This window comes from Phyllobates terribilis, unplaced genomic scaffold (assembly GCF_046119375.1).
Source record: "Phyllobates terribilis strain yellow unplaced genomic scaffold, ASM4611937v1 Scaffold_5__5_contigs__length_657084704, whole genome shotgun sequence".
NCBI lineage: Eukaryota > Metazoa > Chordata > Amphibia > Anura > Dendrobatidae > Phyllobates > Phyllobates terribilis.
In genome coordinates this window covers 480789273-480811041 of record NW_027362765.1, presented here as the reverse complement: position 1 = coordinate 480811041, position 21769 = coordinate 480789273, and the positions used below count along the sequence as shown (strand labels likewise).

General features: G+C 41.2%; 1 protein-coding gene across 1 annotated transcript in view; it reads right to left on the bottom strand.

Annotated features, from left to right (window-relative positions):
- The window catches only part of PCDH15 (protocadherin related 15), a 2836044-nt gene that overhangs the window by 405210 nt on the left and 2409065 nt on the right, over positions 1-21769 (bottom strand). The window contains exon 26 of the mRNA XM_073685487.1: positions 7998-8125. Coding sequence (XP_073541588.1) covers positions 7998-8125 — 128 coding nt within the window. The remainder of the gene's footprint in view (positions 1-7997; positions 8126-21769) is intronic.

The following is a 21769-nucleotide window of genomic DNA, read 5'->3' as shown; positions in this document are numbered from 1 at the left end:
AGCCAGCGTGATTGGCAGGTCATCATTTTCTTTGGAGGTGGTAACACCAGCTGGTGTTGAGCGCTGTCCGACATCGATAGCACCACCTTTGGATGAAGGCAACCTAACATGTCCGCCTGCATCTTCCTCACAGACCGGCAGTTTGCCGGGGACACCCTTATCAACCCCGTCTAAGCACAATAGCCAGCCCTCGGTCCCTCAGATGTGGACAAGTAAAAGACCATTTCCTCCTAGCCATGAGAAAGCTAAGAGGTTGAATTTCACCATCTGCAAGCTCTTGGCTACAGAAATGCTGCCTTTCCGCCTGGTGGACACAGAGGATTTTCGAGACCTTATGTCCGTCGCAGTGCCCCAGTACCAGATGCCCAGTCGGCACTACTTCTCAAAGAAAGGTGTGCCTGCGCTCCACCAGCATGTCGCACACAACATCACCGCTTCTTTGAGAAACTCTGTGTGTGACAGGGTGCATTTCACCACAGACACTTGGACGAGTAGGCATGGACAGGGGCGTTACATGTCGCTGACTGGGCACTGGGTAACTATGGTGACAGCAGGACAAGGGGCTGCTGTCCAAGTCTTGCCGTCCCCACGAGTTGTGCGTCAATCCTCTTTATGTCAAAGTTCCTCCACTGCTTCTGCCTCCTCAACCTCCTCTCGGTCTTCCACCTGCACCCAAAGCCTGTCTGGTCATGCCACAAGCTTTCTAACTGCGCAGAAGGGATCCTGCACACCTCCTTACTATGCTGGCAGTAGGGCTCAACGTCATCAGGCGGTTTTTACATTGAAATGTCTGGGAAATGTGAGTCACACAGCTGAGGAGTTGTGGTCAGCTCTGGAGAACCAATTTCATGAATGGTTGTCTCCACTGGACCTGAAACCAGGGAAGGCCGTGTGCGACAATGCTGCAAACCTGGGTGCGGCCCTTCGCCGGGGCAATGTCACACACGTGCCTTGTATGGCTCACGTGTTGAACCTGGTTGTCCAGCAATTTTTAGCCCACTATCCCAGACTAGATGGCCTTCTGCAGAGGGCACGGTCGCTGTGTGCTCACTTCCGCCGTTCGCATCCCGCAGCTCAGCGACATACATCTCTACAGAAGTCGTTGGGCCTGCCACTTCACCGGCTAAAATGCGATGTGCCTACCCGGTGGAATTCAACTCTGCACATGTTGCAGCGACTGTGGCAGCACCGACAAGCCCTGGTGCAATACGTTCTGACGTATAGCCTGGGCCAACGAGATTCAGAGGTGGGGCAAATCACGTTGGAGGAGTGGTCTCAGATCAGGGACCTATGCACCCTTCTGCACAGTTTTGAAATGGCGACGAAGATGTTTAGTGCTGACGATGCCATTATCAGCATGACTATTCCGGTGATTTACCTTCTGGAGCACATGTTAAACAGAATTCGGAGTCAGGTGGTGGCACAAGAGGAGGTGGAGGAAGTAGAGGAGGAGGAGTTGTATGCGGAAGGGCTAACATCTGCAAGGTCCAGAAGGTCGGCAGCACCAAGGCGGCAGGCATGTGAGGGTGGGGGAGATGGTTTTACCAGGGCGCATGGTAGCAGCCAAACTAGTGAGGAAGGTGCAGGAGCCCAGGAAGAAGTGCAGGACGAACTGATGGAAGACTCATCAGATGAGGGAGACCTTGATCACATTTCTGTTGTGCGAGGTTGGGGGGAGAGGACAGAGGAAGGAAGCATGATTGTTACCTCGCCACCAACACAACAGGGACTTGGTGCTCCTGGATGCGCAACACACATGAGTGCCTTCTTGCTGCACTACCTGCAACATGACCCTCGAATTGTGAGAATTAGAAATAATCCTGACTACTGGGTTGCCACACTGTTAGATCCCCGGTACAAAAGTAAATTTGCAGAAATTATTCCTGCCATAGAAAGGGATGCACGCATGCAGGAGTATCAGCAGAGACTGTTGCAGAATCTTACATGTGCTTTTCCACAAAATACCAGTGGTGCACGTAGTGAATCTCACAGTTCCAACTTGCCAACCGTGGGACCGTCAAGTGTTCAGCACTCAAACCGTAACAGAACCACAGTATCTGCTGATAACATCAATTTTGCGGAATCATTTCACCACTTTTTTAGCCCATCCTTTGCAAGGCCACAGGAGACAAGAAGTCTGACACATAGTCAACGCCTAGAGACGATGGTACAGGAGTATCTCCAAGTAAACATTGAAGCCACGACTGTGTCACTGGACCCTTGCTCTTTTTGGGCTTCCAATCTGGATAAATGGCCGGAGCTAGCCACTTACGCCTTGGAGATCTTGTCATGCCCCGCAGCCAGCGTTCTGTCTGAACGTGTGTTCAGCGCTGCTGGTGGTGTGCTGACAGATAAGCGCACGCGGCTCTCCACTGATAATGTAGACAGACTCACGTTCATAAAGATGAACAAATCATGGATCCGAAACGACTTTTCTACCCCTGTGTCATCCTGGGGAGAGTAAAAGCTTGATGATTGGTTAAAATCACCCTACCAACCGTTTTAAGCTTTCAAATTACTAATCATGTTTATCTGTATCTTGACTGGAAAATAATTTGGGCTTTGTAGCAGTGTGCAGCACTGATCCTATTAGGCCATCTATAATAAGCTCCACCAGATTTAAAATTAAAAATAATTTTTAGCTGCATCTAGCCCGGAAAATAATTTTGGGGCTCCGAGATGCGCAAGACACATAAGTGCCTTCTTGCTGCACTACCTGCAGCATGACCCTCATATTGTCAGAATTCGAAGTAATCATGACTACTGGGTTGCCACTCTCTTAGATCCCCCAAACTTTTCGATCAACCTTTTCATTTTAATAAAGACCAAAAAAATGGTCATTTTTGAAATTATAAGCATTAGCAGGTTGTTAGAAACTGAAATCAAACAGTTTTCAACTCAAAACTTTATTCTAGGTGATGTTACATTTTCACATAGGACCCCTTGTTCGAAAGGAGCTTCTGAACTCTCTCGTCCATTGAATTTGTCAGGTTTTGGATGGTTTCTGCTTCAATTGTTTTGCATGAGGACAGAATACCCTCCCAGAGCTGTTGCTTAGATGTGAACTGCCTCCCGCCATCATAGACACTCCTTTTAATGATGCTCCAAAGGTTCTGAATGGGGTAGAGGTCAGGGGAGCATGGGGGTCACACCATAAGTTTGTCCCCTTTTATGCCCATATCAGCCAGAGATGCAGATGTTTTATGTGCAGCATGAGATGATGCATTATCATGCAGAAAAATGATCTTGCTGTGAAATACACGGTTCTTCTTCTTGAACCATGGCAGGAAGTGCTGTTTGAGAAAATCCACATACATTATGGAGTTCATCTTTAGCGCCTTCAGGGATCCTAAAGGGGCCGACAATCTCTCTCCCCATGATTCCAGCCCAAAAAATTACTCCACCTCCTCCTTGTTGGCGCTGTAGCCGTGTTTGCGTGGGGTGTCCATCAACCAGCCATCCTCCACTCCATCCATCTGGACCATCGAGCGCTGCACGGCACTCATCCGTGAACAAAACAGTTTTGAAATCAGTCTTCATGTAATGTTTGGCCCACTGGAGCCGTTTCTGCTTGTGTGAAGTGGATAGAGGAGGTCGACAGGATGGCGTATGCACAGCTGCAAACCTCTGAAGGACCCTGCATCTTGTTGTTCGGGGGACGTTGGAGGCACAAGCAGCTTCAAAAACTTGTCTGCTGCTATGACAAGGCTTTTTTGCCACTGCTCTTTCAACCTGACGTAATTGCCTGTAGGAAAGAGTCCTCAATTTGCCCTTATCAGCACGCACACGTGTGTACTGTGAATCAGCTACATACTTCTTGATTGCCAAGACACTTCATCCTGATCATCGCACAATGTTGATTGTAGTCATGCCTTGACCTAAACACTCCACAATTTGTTGCTTCTCAGCAGCCGACACATCCTTTTTCTTTCCCATTTTGGCAGAAAATGTAGGCTGCTTAATAATGTGAGAGAGCCTTCTTAAGTAGTCTTGCATTTCATTGGACACACCTGCCAAACTAATTAGCACAGGTGTCTGCAATTGCTTACAGTGATATAAAGAGCCCTGACACACATCACCATCAATGAGTTTAACTGACAAACAAACAAATTCTTCCCTTATCACTCCAACACTTTCTGCATAATAATTTGGAACACAGTGTACATGTGCTTTTCCACAAAACACCAGTGGTTCACGTAGTGAATCTTACAGTTCTAACTTGCCAACCGTGGTCTGTATGGAGTTGTTCAATAAAGGGCCCAAAATTAAGATAACATAGATGGGAGAGGTCTCTATGAATAGGAATTCCTAAGTATTTGATACCCTGTGAGGGCCAGGCAAAGGGAAAGTTGGACTGGATGGAATCCTATATGGATTTGGGGAGGGAGACATCGAGGGCCTCAGACTTCGCTGCATTGATTTTAAAATTTTACCATGTAACAAAGTGATCTATTTCAGCCATAACAGCATGGATGGATATATGTGATTGAGTGATATATACTAGGACATCATCAGCAAATAGAGAGCACTTGTACTCGGTGCCTCCCACCTCAATCAACCTAATATTGGGGTTATGGCGAATTGATGAGAGCAGGTGCTCCGTCACTAGGATGTATAAGAGAGGGGACAGAGGACATCCCTGCCTTGTCCCATTGGTGATTGTGAAAGGTGATGAAAATGTTCTGACGCACCCCCTGGGCCTTGGGACACCCGGAGCCGGACCCTTTTTGGTGGATGCTGGTGGTTGTAGTCTTCGTGGCGGCGACCCGGTTCCGTGGCTCAGGGCGGTCAAACCAGTGGCGGAACTATTTATGTGGTTTTGATGTTTAAATGTCCGACTACGCCACCCGTGGATTGTGGTCAGAGTGAACCGCCGCTACAGGGCAGACCGCTGAGGCTGGTGTTGTGGGTGCAGCAGAGCGTAGCATAACTCCCCACGGGAGGAGTATAGCCTCAGGGCAGTGTATGCGGAGGATGGGGGTGATGGTGCAGGGCAGCAGCAGTAACGACACGGAGTCAGTGATGCAGTCCAGGGCCTTTACTCACAGTTCTTATTATCCAGACCACGTCTGCAGGTAACGGCTGCCCACGTCGTACTGTGCTCACCAGGTGAGGGGCTCAGACAACTCCCAGATAACTTTGGAGCACTTCACAGGACCCCCTTTGTGTGTCCTTTGTCTGGACTTTCTTACCAACACTTCTGTCCGGCTGCCTCGGGCCTCCTCTTGGTAAACTTGGCGCCAGATTCCCTGACCCTATGTGGTGCCTTCCTAGCGGGTGTAGCGAGGGGCTGCGCCACATAAAATGTCAGAGCCTCCGATTTCTAGCTGAGGGTCGTTTCCTGCCTCCACTAGTTCGGGGACCGGTCTCCCCCTTTGGCCTGACCCCTCCACGCAGGTGGATTCGGGCGTGCGGTGGCGACTCGCCCGTCCGCACCCCTGGGATCCCTTCATTCCTCGTTCCTGGAGCCTTCTCCGCTCCTCTTCCTTCCTTCTCCCTCTTCCAGGCCTGGGCCTCTGTTACTAGGCCCGCCTCCGGAGCAGAGCTCCTGCAGAGCCCCTGCTCCCTGCCACTTCTGCTCAGACTTCTCTGCACTGAACTAAGATGGTGCCCACCTTTTATACTCCCTTCTCAATGCACAGAGGAACTGCTTCCTCCCTGCTCCTGCACTACAGGGTTCCCCTTCCTCAGTGTTCCCTCCCCCCACTCCAGCCAGGGACAGGGACTGTCGTGCCCATCTCAGAGGCATATTGGTCGCCCTGCCCCACGGCAATGTGGTGTAATGCATGCAGGTGTCGGGTCCTGATCCACATTCCATCCTTACCTGAGAGTGAGATATCACACCTCTGGGTGAGTTGCAATACGTCTGTAGCAACCGAGCCCTCAGGGTGCTACAGTTTCATTTATCTTCAGCCTAGGTGACGTATTGCGATACAGGGCCATGATTTTGGCTATAAAAGGGTCCCCTAGACCCCTACCCCAAGCTTTTTAAGAGAATCATATATGGCGTGCCAGGAGACTCTATGGTATGCTTTCTCAGCATCCAACGAGAGTATCTAATTACAAATTTTTAACTGCATCTAGCCCAGGAAATACTTTGTGCCTAGTAGCAGTGTCTGCTAGTCAGCGGATTATCCCGGCTGTTAAGCAAGCTACACCACCTGTAGTTTAGACACTTAATTTTTTCAAAGGAAATGCTTCGGGACCATGGGATACTCAGTGAAGAGCATCAGGAGGCACCCCAAGGCTTAGGGGCTGGGACTGGTAGTAGGATGCCTTGAGGTGGACAGCCGAGCTCGATCCTTATAAAAGCTTTTTAACTGCAGCAGCTTTAGTGGACGCTACTGGAGCTGGAATTACGCGGCTGCTGGCATGAGACTTGCCCTCCAATAGATCCTTGTAAATTGATTTAAAGTGTATTCATTCAAATTAGAGAGACAATTTAAATTAAAAAGCTTAGAGCTGCCTCCACCACAGGGGGGCTCGCTCGACCCACCAGCGGACAGGCACCAGTATTGGGAGAGGGGGGCTGGCCATCAGGGTTCACCGCGGCTCTGGCACAAACCCGGCGACACGGAGGTGGAACGGGCAGGAGCGGACTGGCCGTGTTGGCTTCTCACTTTTTGGATTTTAGAAGGGCATGACATGCCTATATCTGTGTCTCCCCCTCCTTTTACTCCTCCACCTCTTTTATTTTCGCATGACTATATGTACTTGTCACTTTTCCATGTGTTAGTTGTGTCTTCTGAGCAGTTTGTCAGCTTTTGGACACCTTTGAAGGTGTTTTCTATGTGTTTCTATGTGTTTTTGTTTGCCTGCCATTGGTTTTAACGGTGTTCGAAGGTGTTCGACGAACAGTTCGACGAACAGTTCGGCGAACACACGGGTGTTCGACGAACCGAACCGAACTCGAACACTACGGGGGTGGCTCAACACTATCTCTAATACCAACCAATCAACTCAAAATGTAAAAATAAAAATTCATGACATATAAAAAAATACTGCATATCAGTGAACAATAAAGCCCCCTTTCTTTTCTATAAGTCATAAGCCTTCTATCCATGGAGTCTTGTCAGTTTCTTAATCTGTTAATGACCAACTTTTTGGGCAGCACGAACCACAGCTTCCCAGACACTTTTCAGAGAGGTGGACTGCTTTCCTTCACTGTAAATCTCCATTTAAGAAGGGCCCACAAGTTGTCTATGGGGTTATGGTCAGATGAGGAAGGGTATATTCCATCATTCTTTCATAATTAAGGCCTTTACTGGCTAGCCAAGAAGTCGAGTACTTCAATCTATGCGATGGAGATTGTATATTGAAAATTGAAGCCAATCACTGACTTTGAAGGCTATCCTTGTAGACACTGCCCAAAACTGCTGAGAGTGTGCATTGCCGAAACTTGATCACTGAAGAATAGTGATCCAAGCCCAGCAGGACCACCTGCTGCTCAGCCTCTGTCAATAAACCATTTTTTGGGAATAAAAAATGAGTGCGATGGTGACCTTCAATCTAAGAGGTAAGTTTTTCCCATTAAATAAAATACATTAAATTAAGGCAAGACTTAATTAAACATTCTGACCAACATAGTATCTGCTGTTCTAGAGTATTAATACATATATTACTCTGGGTTACAATAAAAAAATTGACACACACAAGCAAAGATGGACATAATTGTTCTATTCATAGAGGTCTTCCATAATTCCTTCTCACCAGTGTGTATAAGAAATAATAATGCAGCAGATACCTAGTTACACGGCATCTACCCACATAACTTCAGAAACTTAAAAAGCTTTGTATTCACTGCATCCGGTGCTTTATGTAATTCTTTTAAAATCAATACATATTGTCTATTTCATGAAGCAAAGTCATTTCAAAAAACATCAAGCTGTGGTCTTTAATATGTTCCATGCTGAGAAAATAGCTATTTCTTTATATAAAGATTTAAATTGTTCTATCACATTTAACAATGGAGATTTTTTCTCATTTTCAGCTCTTACCTTGACTTTAAGCACCGATGCAAACATCCTAGCATCTTCCGACACTCCTCCCAGATAAAGCTTTTTTGAAAATTGTGGCGCATGGTCATTTTCATCTCGAACTTCAATGTACACTATAGCTGTATTACCTATAGTAACAAGAAATTAGATCTTGTTTATTGGAAAGAAGAAATCAAAATGGTCATGAAAATTTAATCTTTGTTAAAAGTAAAACCACACAAAGAAAATATCAAATCTACCATGGTGCTGAATTATTTTAAAGGGAATGTGTTATGCATGGGGATGTTTGACGCAAATTGACTTTGTCTCAAATTTTACAAAAAAATATGGACTCTTCATGATCTGAAATTTTTGCATTGTACAAATTCAGCAAAATGGGTGAGTGGCCATCACTTTGTTGAATTACAGTGGGCCATAAAATGGTGCCAAATAGGCTTTTAAAGGGAATCTTTCATCAGATTAATCCCATATAAAATATTGACACCACCATTAGGGCCTTTTTTACTGCACACTGGAATGCTGTAAAAAATTCCCCAATCCAGTCTGCAAATACAAAAAAAGAGTTTTTATTATACTAACATACACTGTTCAGCTCGGTATCTTTGGTCTTTATCCAGCGCTTCCTCCCTTCTTGCAATCACAGTCTCCTTCCCTGCCTTGTGTGGATGATGCATCTTATGTCATCCAGAAAGTAGCCACTGTTCAGCTCGGTATCTTTGGTTCTTATCCAACGCTTCCTCCCTTCTTGCAATCACCGTCTCCTTCCCTACCTTGTGCGGATGATGCATCTTATGTCATCCACAAAGTAGCCCCATCACACTACAGTACTTTGCTCTGTACTCGGCAGGGCAGAGAGAAGTGCGCTTGCGCAGGAGTGCGATGGGGCCACTGTGTGGATGTGTCACAAAAAACATAGGAAGGAAGGCAGTGATTGCAAGAAGAGAGAAGGCACCGAATCAAGATCAGAGACACACATTGGACCAGACCACCCCATCTGTGATTATAATGAAAGATCTTTTTTAGCATCTGCAGATCCTGGATTTTGGAATTTTTACAGCATTCCAGTATTGTGGTCCAGGTGGTGGCCTTACTTTACATGGGAAAAACCTGGAGACAGGTTACCTTTAATGGGGTTGTCTGTCCTTAGCCTACAAGTCTGCAGTCACTCCATGTGATTGTAGACTTATATATCCTCACATTTCCCACACTGTATACTGTGAGGATTCTCTGGTGCTGGCTCTGGGATTGGTCTGTCATCTGACTGCAAGAATGCAATTTGCATACTTATGGCCAAATTCTGACTAGACGTGTCTGGTCTCGCTCAGTACACTTGCATTGAGATAGGCCATATCCATCTAGTTAGCATGTGACCTCATGTATGCAAATCACATAATTGCGGTCACGCACCTGCCGCTTCCTGCGCTTGTAACAGAGAATCCTCACAGCACTCAGTGCACGTGAAGTGAGGATTCACAATTCTGCAGTCACATAGAGTGAATGCAGACTTTTACTTGTAGCCTAAGGCCGGACAACCCCTTTAACATCATAACATGTGGTCCATCGTGCAAGCTCTTGTGCTCTTCTGTTGTCTATATTCAGTTCTGGACACAAGGCAGGCCTCAGACATAGTCTTGACTGAGCCTGAGTCCAGACAGTGGACAATAAGCATCGTAACTTTGTGATGTCTTGATGAGTGTTATGACGTCTGAAGGCTACACAGCATCTAGGGCTGAGTTCAGATGATGGAAAAGTTGAAGAAGATAAAACGAGAACCAGATGGTGGGCTCCAGTGGTGGGACAAATGAATGGCAACATATTTTTTTATCACCCCAAAGACATGCTGCTAGCTAGTGAGCCCCAATGGGGATAGTAATAGCAATGTCTGTTAGGTGATGTGAAATATGATGGCGCAATATACGTAAGTATAATGTTGGATATGCTCTGGTGTCTACAGAGATCCCAGAGCATAATATGATACATTCAATTAGCACTGAATAACTTTGATGAATATTAAATTTCCTGACTAAATTTGAGTAAGCTGCAAAATTTGAATTTCGGCAGATTCACTCATAAATATTTATGTAGTCAATTTTAGTTTCATTGAGCCGATTAATGTATATAATAGATAAATAATGTGTTTGGTCATTATTTTAAATGTTTAACTTCATTTTAATACATAAAATATTAACAGGGCTGGCCATATCAGAGACAGACACTTCCTACTTTTATTAACTGCATGGTCATATTGAATGGCCATTAATTGACAAATGGTATAGAATAGATTTTTAGTCATTCATAAATGAAGGAGTTCAGGCTCCCTTCCCGAGAGACCAGGACATATGCATAGAGAATCTTATCTGTGTATATAGTCTATAGTGTCACATATCAGATATCTTATCAGGAAGTATGAAGAGAAGTCAGCAAGGTGGCTCCCACTGGCTTCTTCCTACATGGATTCATATGAAAGCTCTGTCCCACAAATATGGAAGAACATATCAATCAAGTCATGAACCTAATCTAGAGGGGGCTTTAAGTGTAAAACATAGCCTTCTGCAAGGAGGGAGCCTTTGTTTGTTTCATGCTGCCCATGGTTCAAGTGTTATAAAATTGCTGAAAGTTTCCTTTAAATGCATGACTTTTGCTGAATATAATTATATTGATTACCTACAGGAACATAGGACCTGATTAAGATTGGCATTGTTCATGACAGTCTTGATGAGGGGGCATGTTGGAGTCAAGCACGTTCGAAAAGTAGCATGTGCCCCTACACACCTTAACATGAATCCTCCTCCAGTAAGGGACTGGAAAAAGATTTCTGGCACAATGTCTGGCATAGCTTGTCATGAATTAAACGGGCTGTGGCATCACACTCAGGTTCCCCTCCCGTCCTACTCGAGCTTCGCCCATTTTGGCACAGCTGGGCTAAACTTGTTTGAAAATACGAAACATCAAAACATTTTTCGCGACTTACCAAAGTGTTTTGAAATCTGTCGGAAACACTTTGATGAATCAAGGCCAAGATGTTGGATTATTTTTTGCATATGGAAACTGAATAAAAATTTCAAAGTAGGAAATTGCAGATTGAACATTGTTCATCTGCTAATTTTATAATTGCTAAATTTCACATAGTGCTCATGATTTACCCACATCGCCCATCATTTAATTTAGTACTTAGCTCTATCAGTTCCTGAAAGTGAGATATAAGGAAAAAGAATGTATTTTATTTATGCATTTATTTATTTTAAATTCAGTGCTTTTAAATATCTAATGGGTACAAAGACATCCACAGGATTTAAAGTTGTGAGATCCTTCCATGACTCACGTTGGCTTGGCAATAACCTGCTGTTTAGTGTTATTTCCCCTGTCAAAATAATAAGACATCGAACTGAGTATTCTCTGTTTAATCAGTCTATATTTTCCTTACATGTCCATTGCATTCTCATTAAGACCTAACCCAATAGTCTGAGTTAACATTTTAGACTTAGCCAAATAAATGTCCTCTGTGTGGGAGTGTTTGTTTAATGCTGAAAGTGGCAGTATTTGCATTATTAAGAATTTATTATGTGAGCAATCGGGAGCAATCTGCTCTCCATAGGCCTACATGACTCCGTAATCAGATTTGATTTTCTATCCGCAAAAAGCAAACATGGATGAAATATTATTTGTCTGCATATTTCATAGACATATATGTCAAGATGAATTAAATTCCAGTATAATCACAGCTTTGTAAAGAAGCTGAACTTTATGCTGCACTCAATAATAAGCTCTCTGATATTAACCCGAGTGATTGTGTTTTGGCATTTTGTAAATGGCAAATGCCCAAATCTGAAATAGAGTAATATTTAGTTAGTCTAATAGTAAACCCAAATTTTACACTAACCATTCACATAAGATAAATATAACCTGAAGGAAGAGGTTGGGAAGCAGGTAGGAGAAAATAAGGAAATTTGCAAGTTAAACAATAATAATCTTGTAGTAAAGCTGCCCGCACACATACAACAGCTGGTGATTTTGCTCACGATCAGGTGTTTTCAAAGAGGAGATTAGAGAAAATCATTATAAGATAGTTCTTTCACCTGTTAAACTCTGGTACAACAGAATAGATCTGGCATTAAAATGTAAAAACTGTTTGACTTGTATCTCCCTAGAACATCATCTGTTGGAGGAGAGTCAGGAGGTCCCCATTTGCATTAGATTTTCAGCTAATCTTGACGACATTGGTGGGTTCTGTTGACTTTAGACTTATATGAATGAGGCCCTAAAAGAGCTGCAGTGCTAACATAGAAAAGTCTATCAATAGCAATATGACAGTGCGATACATTGTGTCAGTGTAATACACAATTTTAATTATCCAGCTCATTTCATGCCAAAACTAAATCTAGAGGACTGTTCAAATAATCACAAAAGGAGTCAATTCTGTTATCGCATATATGTACAGATGTAACAATTTTAAGGTTTCAGTTGGACAAGTCCTGGATGGGAGGTACTGTATGTGCCACCAAGGTGGCTAGCCTCAGTGATGTAAGACCCGGAGAAACAGGCTCCTGCACAAATAGTGCTGAGAAGTTTTATTAATAGGCCCAAATTTTGGGTCGGGTTTTTGGAATGGCCACTAAAGCTGGGAGGAATGGCGGTTCCCGTACCTTCAGTTTCAGTCCTTGAAATTGCTTATTTAAGGCAGTCCAGCTGCCTCATTCGTGGTATGTGAGTGGAAGGAGGAAAAGACCTGGGAGTTTGTTGTGAGGAACTGTCTGACAGTACTTTGCTCTACACTCTGATACTGAGAATTGTACTTGTTTACTTTATGTTACATTGTTTTGTGGAAGAAAGGCCAATCATTTTTGTTTGAAGAATTATGAACATAAATACATTTTCTTATTTGATTTAGAACCTGCTGCACGTCTCTACCTCAAGTGCTGCAAAAGAGTAGAATCTACACACAATCAATAAAATGCATTCACTTTAAATGAGCAGCGACTGCACTAAGCAAACAGTGAAAACTTAGTGTACTGCAACATCTACAGCTGTAATCTTTACATCTCTGCTTAAGTTTGAGATGTCCTGACCTAGACAGAATGCTAGCATAGAAAACATTCAGTTAAGATTAGGGCTAGATCCATGTGAGCATTCTAATGAGTGCCTCCATTTACTAACAGCAAGTACAGATCTTTGGAAAAGGTGAAAAATTTAAACACAGTTTTTGCAATAATTCTGAAGTAAAACCAAATAGTTTGAAATCATTTGCAACTTTTTAGGCCATTATGGGCAAACTGTGCCATCATTTTGAAAAGTGTGCAGAACTTTGTTTTGAAGGGGTGTGGCTGAGTGCTGCCAAAAAAATCATAATAATTTATGACACAAAAATGACGTACATTATGATGGAAGTGCATTCCTGTACTTTTTAAAGAGAACCTGTCAGCTCTAAACAGCTTTTCTGCAGATACAGTCATAGTCAGAAGGTAAAAAAGAATTTAAATTATGCCTGGCAGGCTTACTGCAACTGCAGCTGCAGAGAGCAAAAGAAGTTATTTTCTTCCTGCAGCCTCTTGCTTCTATTCATGGAGTGGTTCAGGGAGCTGCAACAATCATCATTCAGTACACAGTGAACGCTCGGTAATTAGTCCCCTGCATATTGATCAACAGCCTGCTCTGCACATACACACTACAGGGCAGGCTGTCAATCAATGAGGGAGGGAGTGATTAGAGAGTGCTCACACAATAGTAATAGATGACTGCTCCGCTGATGACTGAAAATGATTAGCTGCTGCTCCTCTCACACTTTCTCCGCTTATAAATTACATCCGTAAGAGAGGAGAGTGAAGCCACTGCTGATTGACCACAGGGATTGCATGACACAATAATGTCACATTAGTGTTGGGAAAGCCAGTGCCAACATTGGTGGTGGCACCGGAGGTGAATATGAGTGTCGCTATTTCACTGGAGGGAACATAGAGATTCAGAAACTGTTAGACTATCCCTTTAAAAATTATTATTTCATGAAAATGAAAACTCCTAAGAAATTTAAAAGAAATATAGCTTTAGAACCTTTCAATTTGATTGCTTTAGGTAATGGATTGTTTCAGTGTATATCCTTCTTTTTGCCTTGGTATTCAGTGAGAATCCCCCTTTTATTAGCTGGGAAGGAAAAGGAATATCAATTCCTTAAAGTGAAGTTTAGCATGACAGATTATTTTTACCAATTCTGTCTTACAATTTTCATTGACTTGAGAATAATAGACTATTTGTTTGCACTGTGCTCTTCACATTGTCTGTATTATTACTCCATTTGTGGTTATGACACATTTGTAAAATAATTTGATTGAATCTGACACTCAAACCTCATGTCCAATGGGATTTTATGGCCATTTAAGTGCAGAATATGCTCAGAATATGTATAATTATTGTAGGATCTTTAATGGTGTAAAGTCCTTGTGCGACCAGATCTCTGCTATGATCATTAATCTAACCACACATCTCTGAATAAGGAGCAAAGCTATTTGTGTCTATATGGTTATACGATGAATATTATTCTACAACCCTAGAATCTGCCCACATGTGTCTAACTTGAATTTTCGTAAGTTCAAAGCTGCACCGTGTACAGATATTTCAATCTCATTTAGGGCTCAAGCAATAAGACTGCTCAAAGAAAACAATCCAACAAACACAATCTAGGCTATACTAATATTTTCCTGGATGAAGGAAATGTGATTTCTATCTCATGTAATTTTAAATCAAAATATATCTTTGGGAAAGAATATAAAGCATAAATAAAACAAGATGTGATAGAAAAAATGGAATTCTGATTAACAGGATGCAGACAGATAGCCATTGTTTTAAGCTTCCATTGAAAGGTTCCTCTGAGATGTGACTGTATACAAATCTTTAAATGTTAAAGGGAATCTGCCAGCAGAATTTCACATCCCAAATTGTTTATGTAGCTCTTTTAAAGTCAATTCCAGTAACCTATTTATATGGTTAGTCCCTTCCTCCAGTACTGAGAAATCAGAATTTAATTTTATGTGTAAATGAGGCTAAATAATTATTTGTAGATCTGAAGCCTTTGTCACACCAGCTCTATTCCCCTACCTCATCCTGCTTGACTGACAACTCTTTCACCTGAAGTCACACAGCATAGAAGCAGCAGGAGGCAGCACTAGGTAGGGAATAGAGCTGGAGTGACAGAGGCTTCAGATCTACAACTAGCTCTTCAGCCTGATTTGCATATCACTTCAAATGTTGATTTCTCAGTAACAGAGGAACAGACTGGCCATGCAAACCTATAGCTTTTTTTGTATTTGAAAGAAGTACATGCACATATAAGTATTTTGGGATATGAAATATTGCTGACAGATTCCGTTTAAGACTATTTGGATAAAGCTGGAGTAATCAGGTTCTCTATTATGTGTCTATGGCTATAGGAAACATAAATAGACATGGTGCAAACCCAAAAGTTCCTTCTTCCCCATATGAATCAGAAATAGCTATTCAATTTGATTCGCAGAAGTGAATAGAGTGGTGGGCATGGGTGGCAGTAGTGCTCCACTCTTACATGGGGCTTTCGCAACCCAGTTTCCAATCACTAAAGGTCCCAGTAGAAAATTTCCAGGGATCATACATTATTCACCTATGGAAATGTTTTTTTTTTAAAAAACCCTTTAAGAAATATTGATGTATGATAGCGCATGTCAATAGCTCAGGGAATAATCATATTTTTTTCATATTCTTATAAAGACTAAATAGTTATCTCCTTCTCTGAAGAAGATCCTTCTCTAAAGAAGACAGTCAGTGCTATTTACTGTGGCCTTCATTTTTTTTTATTAAAAGTACAACATATACCATATCAGGGCAAATGGACTTCATAACCACGTCGCAGACTTTAGAGTGTCAGACTTCATTTTGAAAAGCTAAAAGCTGCATGTAACACATATTGTTGGATAAATATATCCTGACCGTGGGCACAATGTAATGTTAATGGGAGTCTTCCAACTGTGCCCTGATGTAAGATGTCAGCAGGAACAAAGCTAAACAAAGCATGGCAGGATTCAATATATTAAATAAATCCTTTTGATCAACCGAGAGACAATTTTTACTATCTTTCTTTAATGAAGTAAACACTACTAACCATATAAAAAAATATGTCAGGTCACCACCATGCCTGCAAGTACGATTTTTTTGGGCAAAGGCCATGTGAAGGCACTGATCCAACATCCTTATTGAATAAATGTCAGCTCGTAGCTTTCCAATATTAAAAATAAAATCTTGCTCTTTATTGTATTCCTAATTGGGTATAAACTCATGCAGAAGTCTACTCAACAACGAGGTGTGCGTCTGTTGATAAAACTGGTGCGTCTTTTCAGGTGCCGTGCACCACCGTAAGAAGAAAATATGGCAAACAGGGACTGGAGTATATTTATTTTATAATTTATTCTATTCTTGTGATGTAAATTTTGATGAATTGGTTGCCCCCTTGCGACCGAGCTCAGCTGAAACTTTTAGTATGTTTCAAACAGTTTTGCGCCAAAAACATGTCAAAATCTGTCTCTTGAATTGGTCCTAGAGTGTTTAACAAAAAATTATTGGTTAAATGTTTTTTAATAGTTGCATTGTGCGTTAAGCATATTTTGACTAAATATTTTCTTCACCCAATTCATGTATTTACTTACATGAGATGTTCAATTACATCCACTTCAGTGATAATAGAAAACCCAAAGTGAAGTGCAGAATTAGACAATGATAAAGTTCTTTTCCCCTAGAGACATCCATCAATTTGATTTTCTTATCTACCCTCATTAGTGTGTTAGTTTAATGTATGTGTGTCTTTTAAATTAAAACCCACAGGCAGTGCTAGTCTTCAACTCAACCAGTTATATGATTGTATCTGTATCTTCTTGGCGTGTCCTAAGCATTTGTAATAATCTAGGATGCAAGGATGTTCTAAGGAAGCAACATGTGCATATTATATGAATCTATGTAGCTTTAGAAACTTCATTTAGTCTAGGGCTATTTGGATATTTTTTTGTAGCTTTACTAATTAATTTTAACATCTTATCGTGGGAACTCGAGAAACTAATGACCAATTGATCTGATCTTTTGCATGCACTGGTTAAATAGCTGCAACTAGAGATGAACAACTGAAAGACTAGAGATGAACAAATCGATTCAAAAATCAGCTTGAATTCGACAAAAAAAATCATGAAATTGTGGAGTCATGAATGAAAATTAAATTAAAATAATTCATATAAAAACAATGTATACTCATTTTCTAGAGCAATGTCATTCCAGTGCAACGCCATTCCAGTGATGTCAGCATTACTATTCCTGGTAGGTCACGTGACATTGTTGTGTCACAGGACAGCTACAGCCAATCAGGGGCCACTGGTTGGCTACAGCCTTTAAAATTTCATCAGAGTGGACATCCTCTCTGATGGTATATTGATGAGCAACGCCATATTTTTTCTTGTGGTGCTGTAGCACATTTGCAGCCAGGTGGCCTCACAGGTTACAGTTGAATTATTGTATCTGAAGGCTAAAGTTTGACGTTGCGACAAAGTTGTGATTTTTGGCATATGTTTGTGGCAAAGTGGCAACATTTTTTGCCATCGTGGAAAATCATAGCCAAACAATGCATTTTTGCAACTATTGTAACTACTGTAACTGTAGTAACTACTGCAACAAACTAACTACTGTAACTGCTGTAACAAAGAACCTGCACTTTTGGACCCAACGTGTAAATACAGCCTAAGGGGAGAATACTCGGTGATCACTTAAGGGGTTATTCTAAAAAACGCAGTTAAATTTCTTTGATGCTATTCAGTAATTTTGCAGGTTAAGTCAGATAACAAGCATTTCTCCTCTGTACCTGGGCCAGAATAACACATTTTTAAGGAGTGCATTTAATGAAAAGAAATAATCTGGTGTCAGATAAGATGCATTGATGAAATATTTTAGGATTTCCTAATTCCAGGGTGTTCATTCAATGTCACCTACTTCCAGAGTGGTTAATCATTACATTGTCTTCGAACTCAGCGGTGCTACATTAATTCATTGCTATTTAACTCTATATTATCGCATCAATTCTGTGCCACCAAACAGCTGAATGGCAAGTTATCTTATTGAGTTACACTAATTTTAGCTTAGTATGTAATTTTTCTTTGCTAATGATAATGATTCACACTTGTCCAACAATGCCTATGCACTTGAACAACTTGGTACAAATCAATTTTACCTATCGTATAACTGGCAAGCACTCTCCAGCATTATTACAGCTTTGTTCAATGAAATTATATGCTGTTCTGGAGATATAGATTTAAACCAACTTTGAAAGTGCGCAGCTGAACTTCTAATGCAATGCCGACCTCCGACTAAAGCTATAAAGTACAGTACATCATTAATATAAAAATTTTCTAATTACAGATCATTTAATATCGTATAACATTCTGTCTAAGCCATTGATTCAATGAGATATCTTTTATAGTTCAATTACTTGATGACATTATTTGACTTACAATAGGAATTAAAGGTGCAATGATCACAGATGACTTAAAGCAAGTTCTGCATCTATTGCAAGATCTGATTAATTTTTACATTTTGTATCATTGCAAGTAGAGATGAATGAATCAGGCAAGATTCGAATTACCCTATTCGTGCAGTTTTTAAAATGGAAATTCAAATTACAAAGTAGTTATTCTGTGCAAATTGAATCCCTTTATGGCCGAGCCATTCTGTGTTTTTTCGTTTTTGTTTTTTCCTCCCCTTCTGCCAACAGCGATAACTTTTTTATTTCTCCATCCACATAATCAGCTTGCTTTTTGCGGGACAAGTTGTACTTTTGAATGACATCATTCATTTTAGCATGTAATGCACAGGAAAGCAGGAAAAAAATCCAGGTGCGTTGATATTGCAAAAAAGTGCAATTTCACAATTTTTGGGGGGTTTTTCATTTACCATGTTCACTGTATGACAGAACTGACCTGGCAATATGATTCTCCAGGTCAGTATAATTGTGCAGATAGCAAACATACATAGGTTTTTTTTATTCAAGTGGTGAAAAAAAATTCTGAATTTTTTGCTTATGTTGCCATTTTCCGAGACACATAACACTTTCAATTTCCAGGATATATTGGTGCTTGAGGGCTTATTTTTTGCGCCCTCAGCTGACATTTTTACTGAAACTATTTAAGATATTATTGCATTTTATTGCATTTCTGACATTTGATTTTTTCTTATTATGCCGTTTACAAATTGGAATAATTTATTTTATATTTTGATAGATCGGTTCTTTTACAAATGTAGCGATACCAAATATGTGTATTTTTTATTATTATTATTATTATTATTATTATTATTGTTTTATTTTTAATGGGGAACAATTTGATCCTTGAGTATTTTTTTTCATATTTTTAAAAACATTTTTGTTAACTTTATACTGTATTTAATAGTACCGTTCTGGGACTTTAAGCTATTTATAGTGAAAATCATGATCTCCTTTGAACGCCAGATAAAGTCTGGCTTTCACTGGAGAATCATCATTACAAGGACAGGAGTTGTCAGCAGATCTTCAGCTATCATAGAAACTATTCGGTGCCATGCAATTACATCACAGCCCACTGATGGGTGCATGTAATGTCGCCCCTCCCGCTGGCATGCTAAATGCTGCTGTCAGAGATTGACAGCGGCATTTAACAGGTTAACAATCTGTTCCATCTGTGGCTGTTAAAGGCACATGATGGCTGATTAAATGATCCATCATCTGCTGGGAAAGATATCAGGGAGCCGTAATATGATGTACCAGTACACCAGTATGCTAACATGTAATATGTCTATAAGGGGTTATTGTCCCTTATTATGCTCTGGATTCTGAGGTTTTTTTTTTTACCTCTATAAAGACCCTGGCACATAATAAACATCAGATCGCCTCTTTTCTCTATACAATTCATCTATTGGACAAGCCATCAATAGATTTGGTTTTCAATACCATCTCTAACACAAACTTATACATATCTTCTAACATGACCCTCACATTACTACAAAATACCAGTGAAATAACATTATCTCCACTTTCTATGTAAGACTGAATCTCTCCAAAACTGAAATTCTCATATCTCATCCCTCTACTAACCTACCTACATTATATAGTTCCATTTCTGTGTGTCGGTTTACCAGAACTCCTAAGCTGTCTGTGTTTATATTTGACTCAGATCTTTCCTTATATCCCCACATCCACCACCTGTTCCTTAAAAACACCACCAGAATTCACACTCCCATTCTTAATCATTCTCATCTGGACTACTGCAACTCGCTACTAATCGGTTCCTTCTTACTAAACTCTAGACTCTTTACACTATACTGTATGGAGCTGCCAACATTATATTCCTGTCCAGCCACTACACTGATGCATCCACCCTGTGCCAGTCATTGCATTGTATGACCTTGCACTTCAGAGTACAATATAAACTTGTCACATTCATCCACAAAGCTCTCCATCGTTTTGTACTACCATATATCGCCTCCCTCATCTCTGTCTATCACCATATACGTGCTCTCCATTCTGTTAATGCCCTAAGCTTAACATCCTCTGTAATCTAAACTCCAGTCTCCAGTTTCCAAGGTTCTGTGGAATGCACATCCCCAGTCAACCTGGTTAATTCCCAGAATCCACAGATTGATTAGTGCTCTGAAAACACATCTCTTTAGACAGACCTATCAGCTTGCCTCACTAATCTTACTGTTCACTGTTCTCCATGACTTCTGGATATGGGACAATTCCCACTCCACATTAAAACAACCATAGCTAAAGTAAACCTAGACACTGGAATTAATACACAAAGCATATTATTAGTTGTCAAAATGGCCACAACTTTATTTAAATCACAGGATTAAAATAATCACAGTCGAAATCAGGTGAAGTGCTAGTACATTGAGATTCACATGTACTGTGATATCCCTAGCTGTCTGACATACAGCCCCAAGACAAACAGCCATAAAGGGGTGGAATACACTGGCTTGACATTCAAACAGAGCAAGTAAACTTTCAGGGGACCAATGACCCTATTATTCTGACTCCGGTGCTTAAACACTGTGTCTGCCCCTGACTGATGTTACCATTACAACATCCTTCAGACTAGCCACCAAAGCCAAGCCTGTTCATCACCATGAGGTTTTACATCCTCTATTAGTTAAAATGAGACCACCTTAACTTGTCTGCAACTTCTGCCTGACTCTTAAACTGCAAAACTGTGATTAGATCTAAATTTCAAGCCACATAATACATCTTTTAGCCATTTTGTTTTAATTAAACACCTATTTTACTTTGATAAACTTGTAAAGTAGATTCCCCTGTAAAAGCATTAAGGGGACTAAACTTGGCAAACCTCTGACTCACAAAGAGTCATCCTACAGCACTCAGGAGAGGAAAAAACCTCTCGGGAGGAAACCTCTAAGGATCAATGGCTGAAGTATTGCCCTTCCCTTGGGCTTAGAAGGTTACTGCTAATGTTAACTCTTTATAGCCATGATAAAATTGGACATGGTACAAGATATGCAATGGCCAATTCAACAAATACAATAAAGAATTCATCATTATACAGGTAATAGTTAAATAAAGCGCTGTAGGTCAGTGATTATAATAGGGCGGGAGTGCAGGTGATGTTTCCTGTCCTTCCTCTTAAAGAAGAATCACTCCTGCTCAAAGTCTACACAGCTGTACAAACAAAGCTGCAGGAGTTAAAGATCCACTCCTCCCAAAGTCATGTCCCTCTCTGCTTAATGCTCTG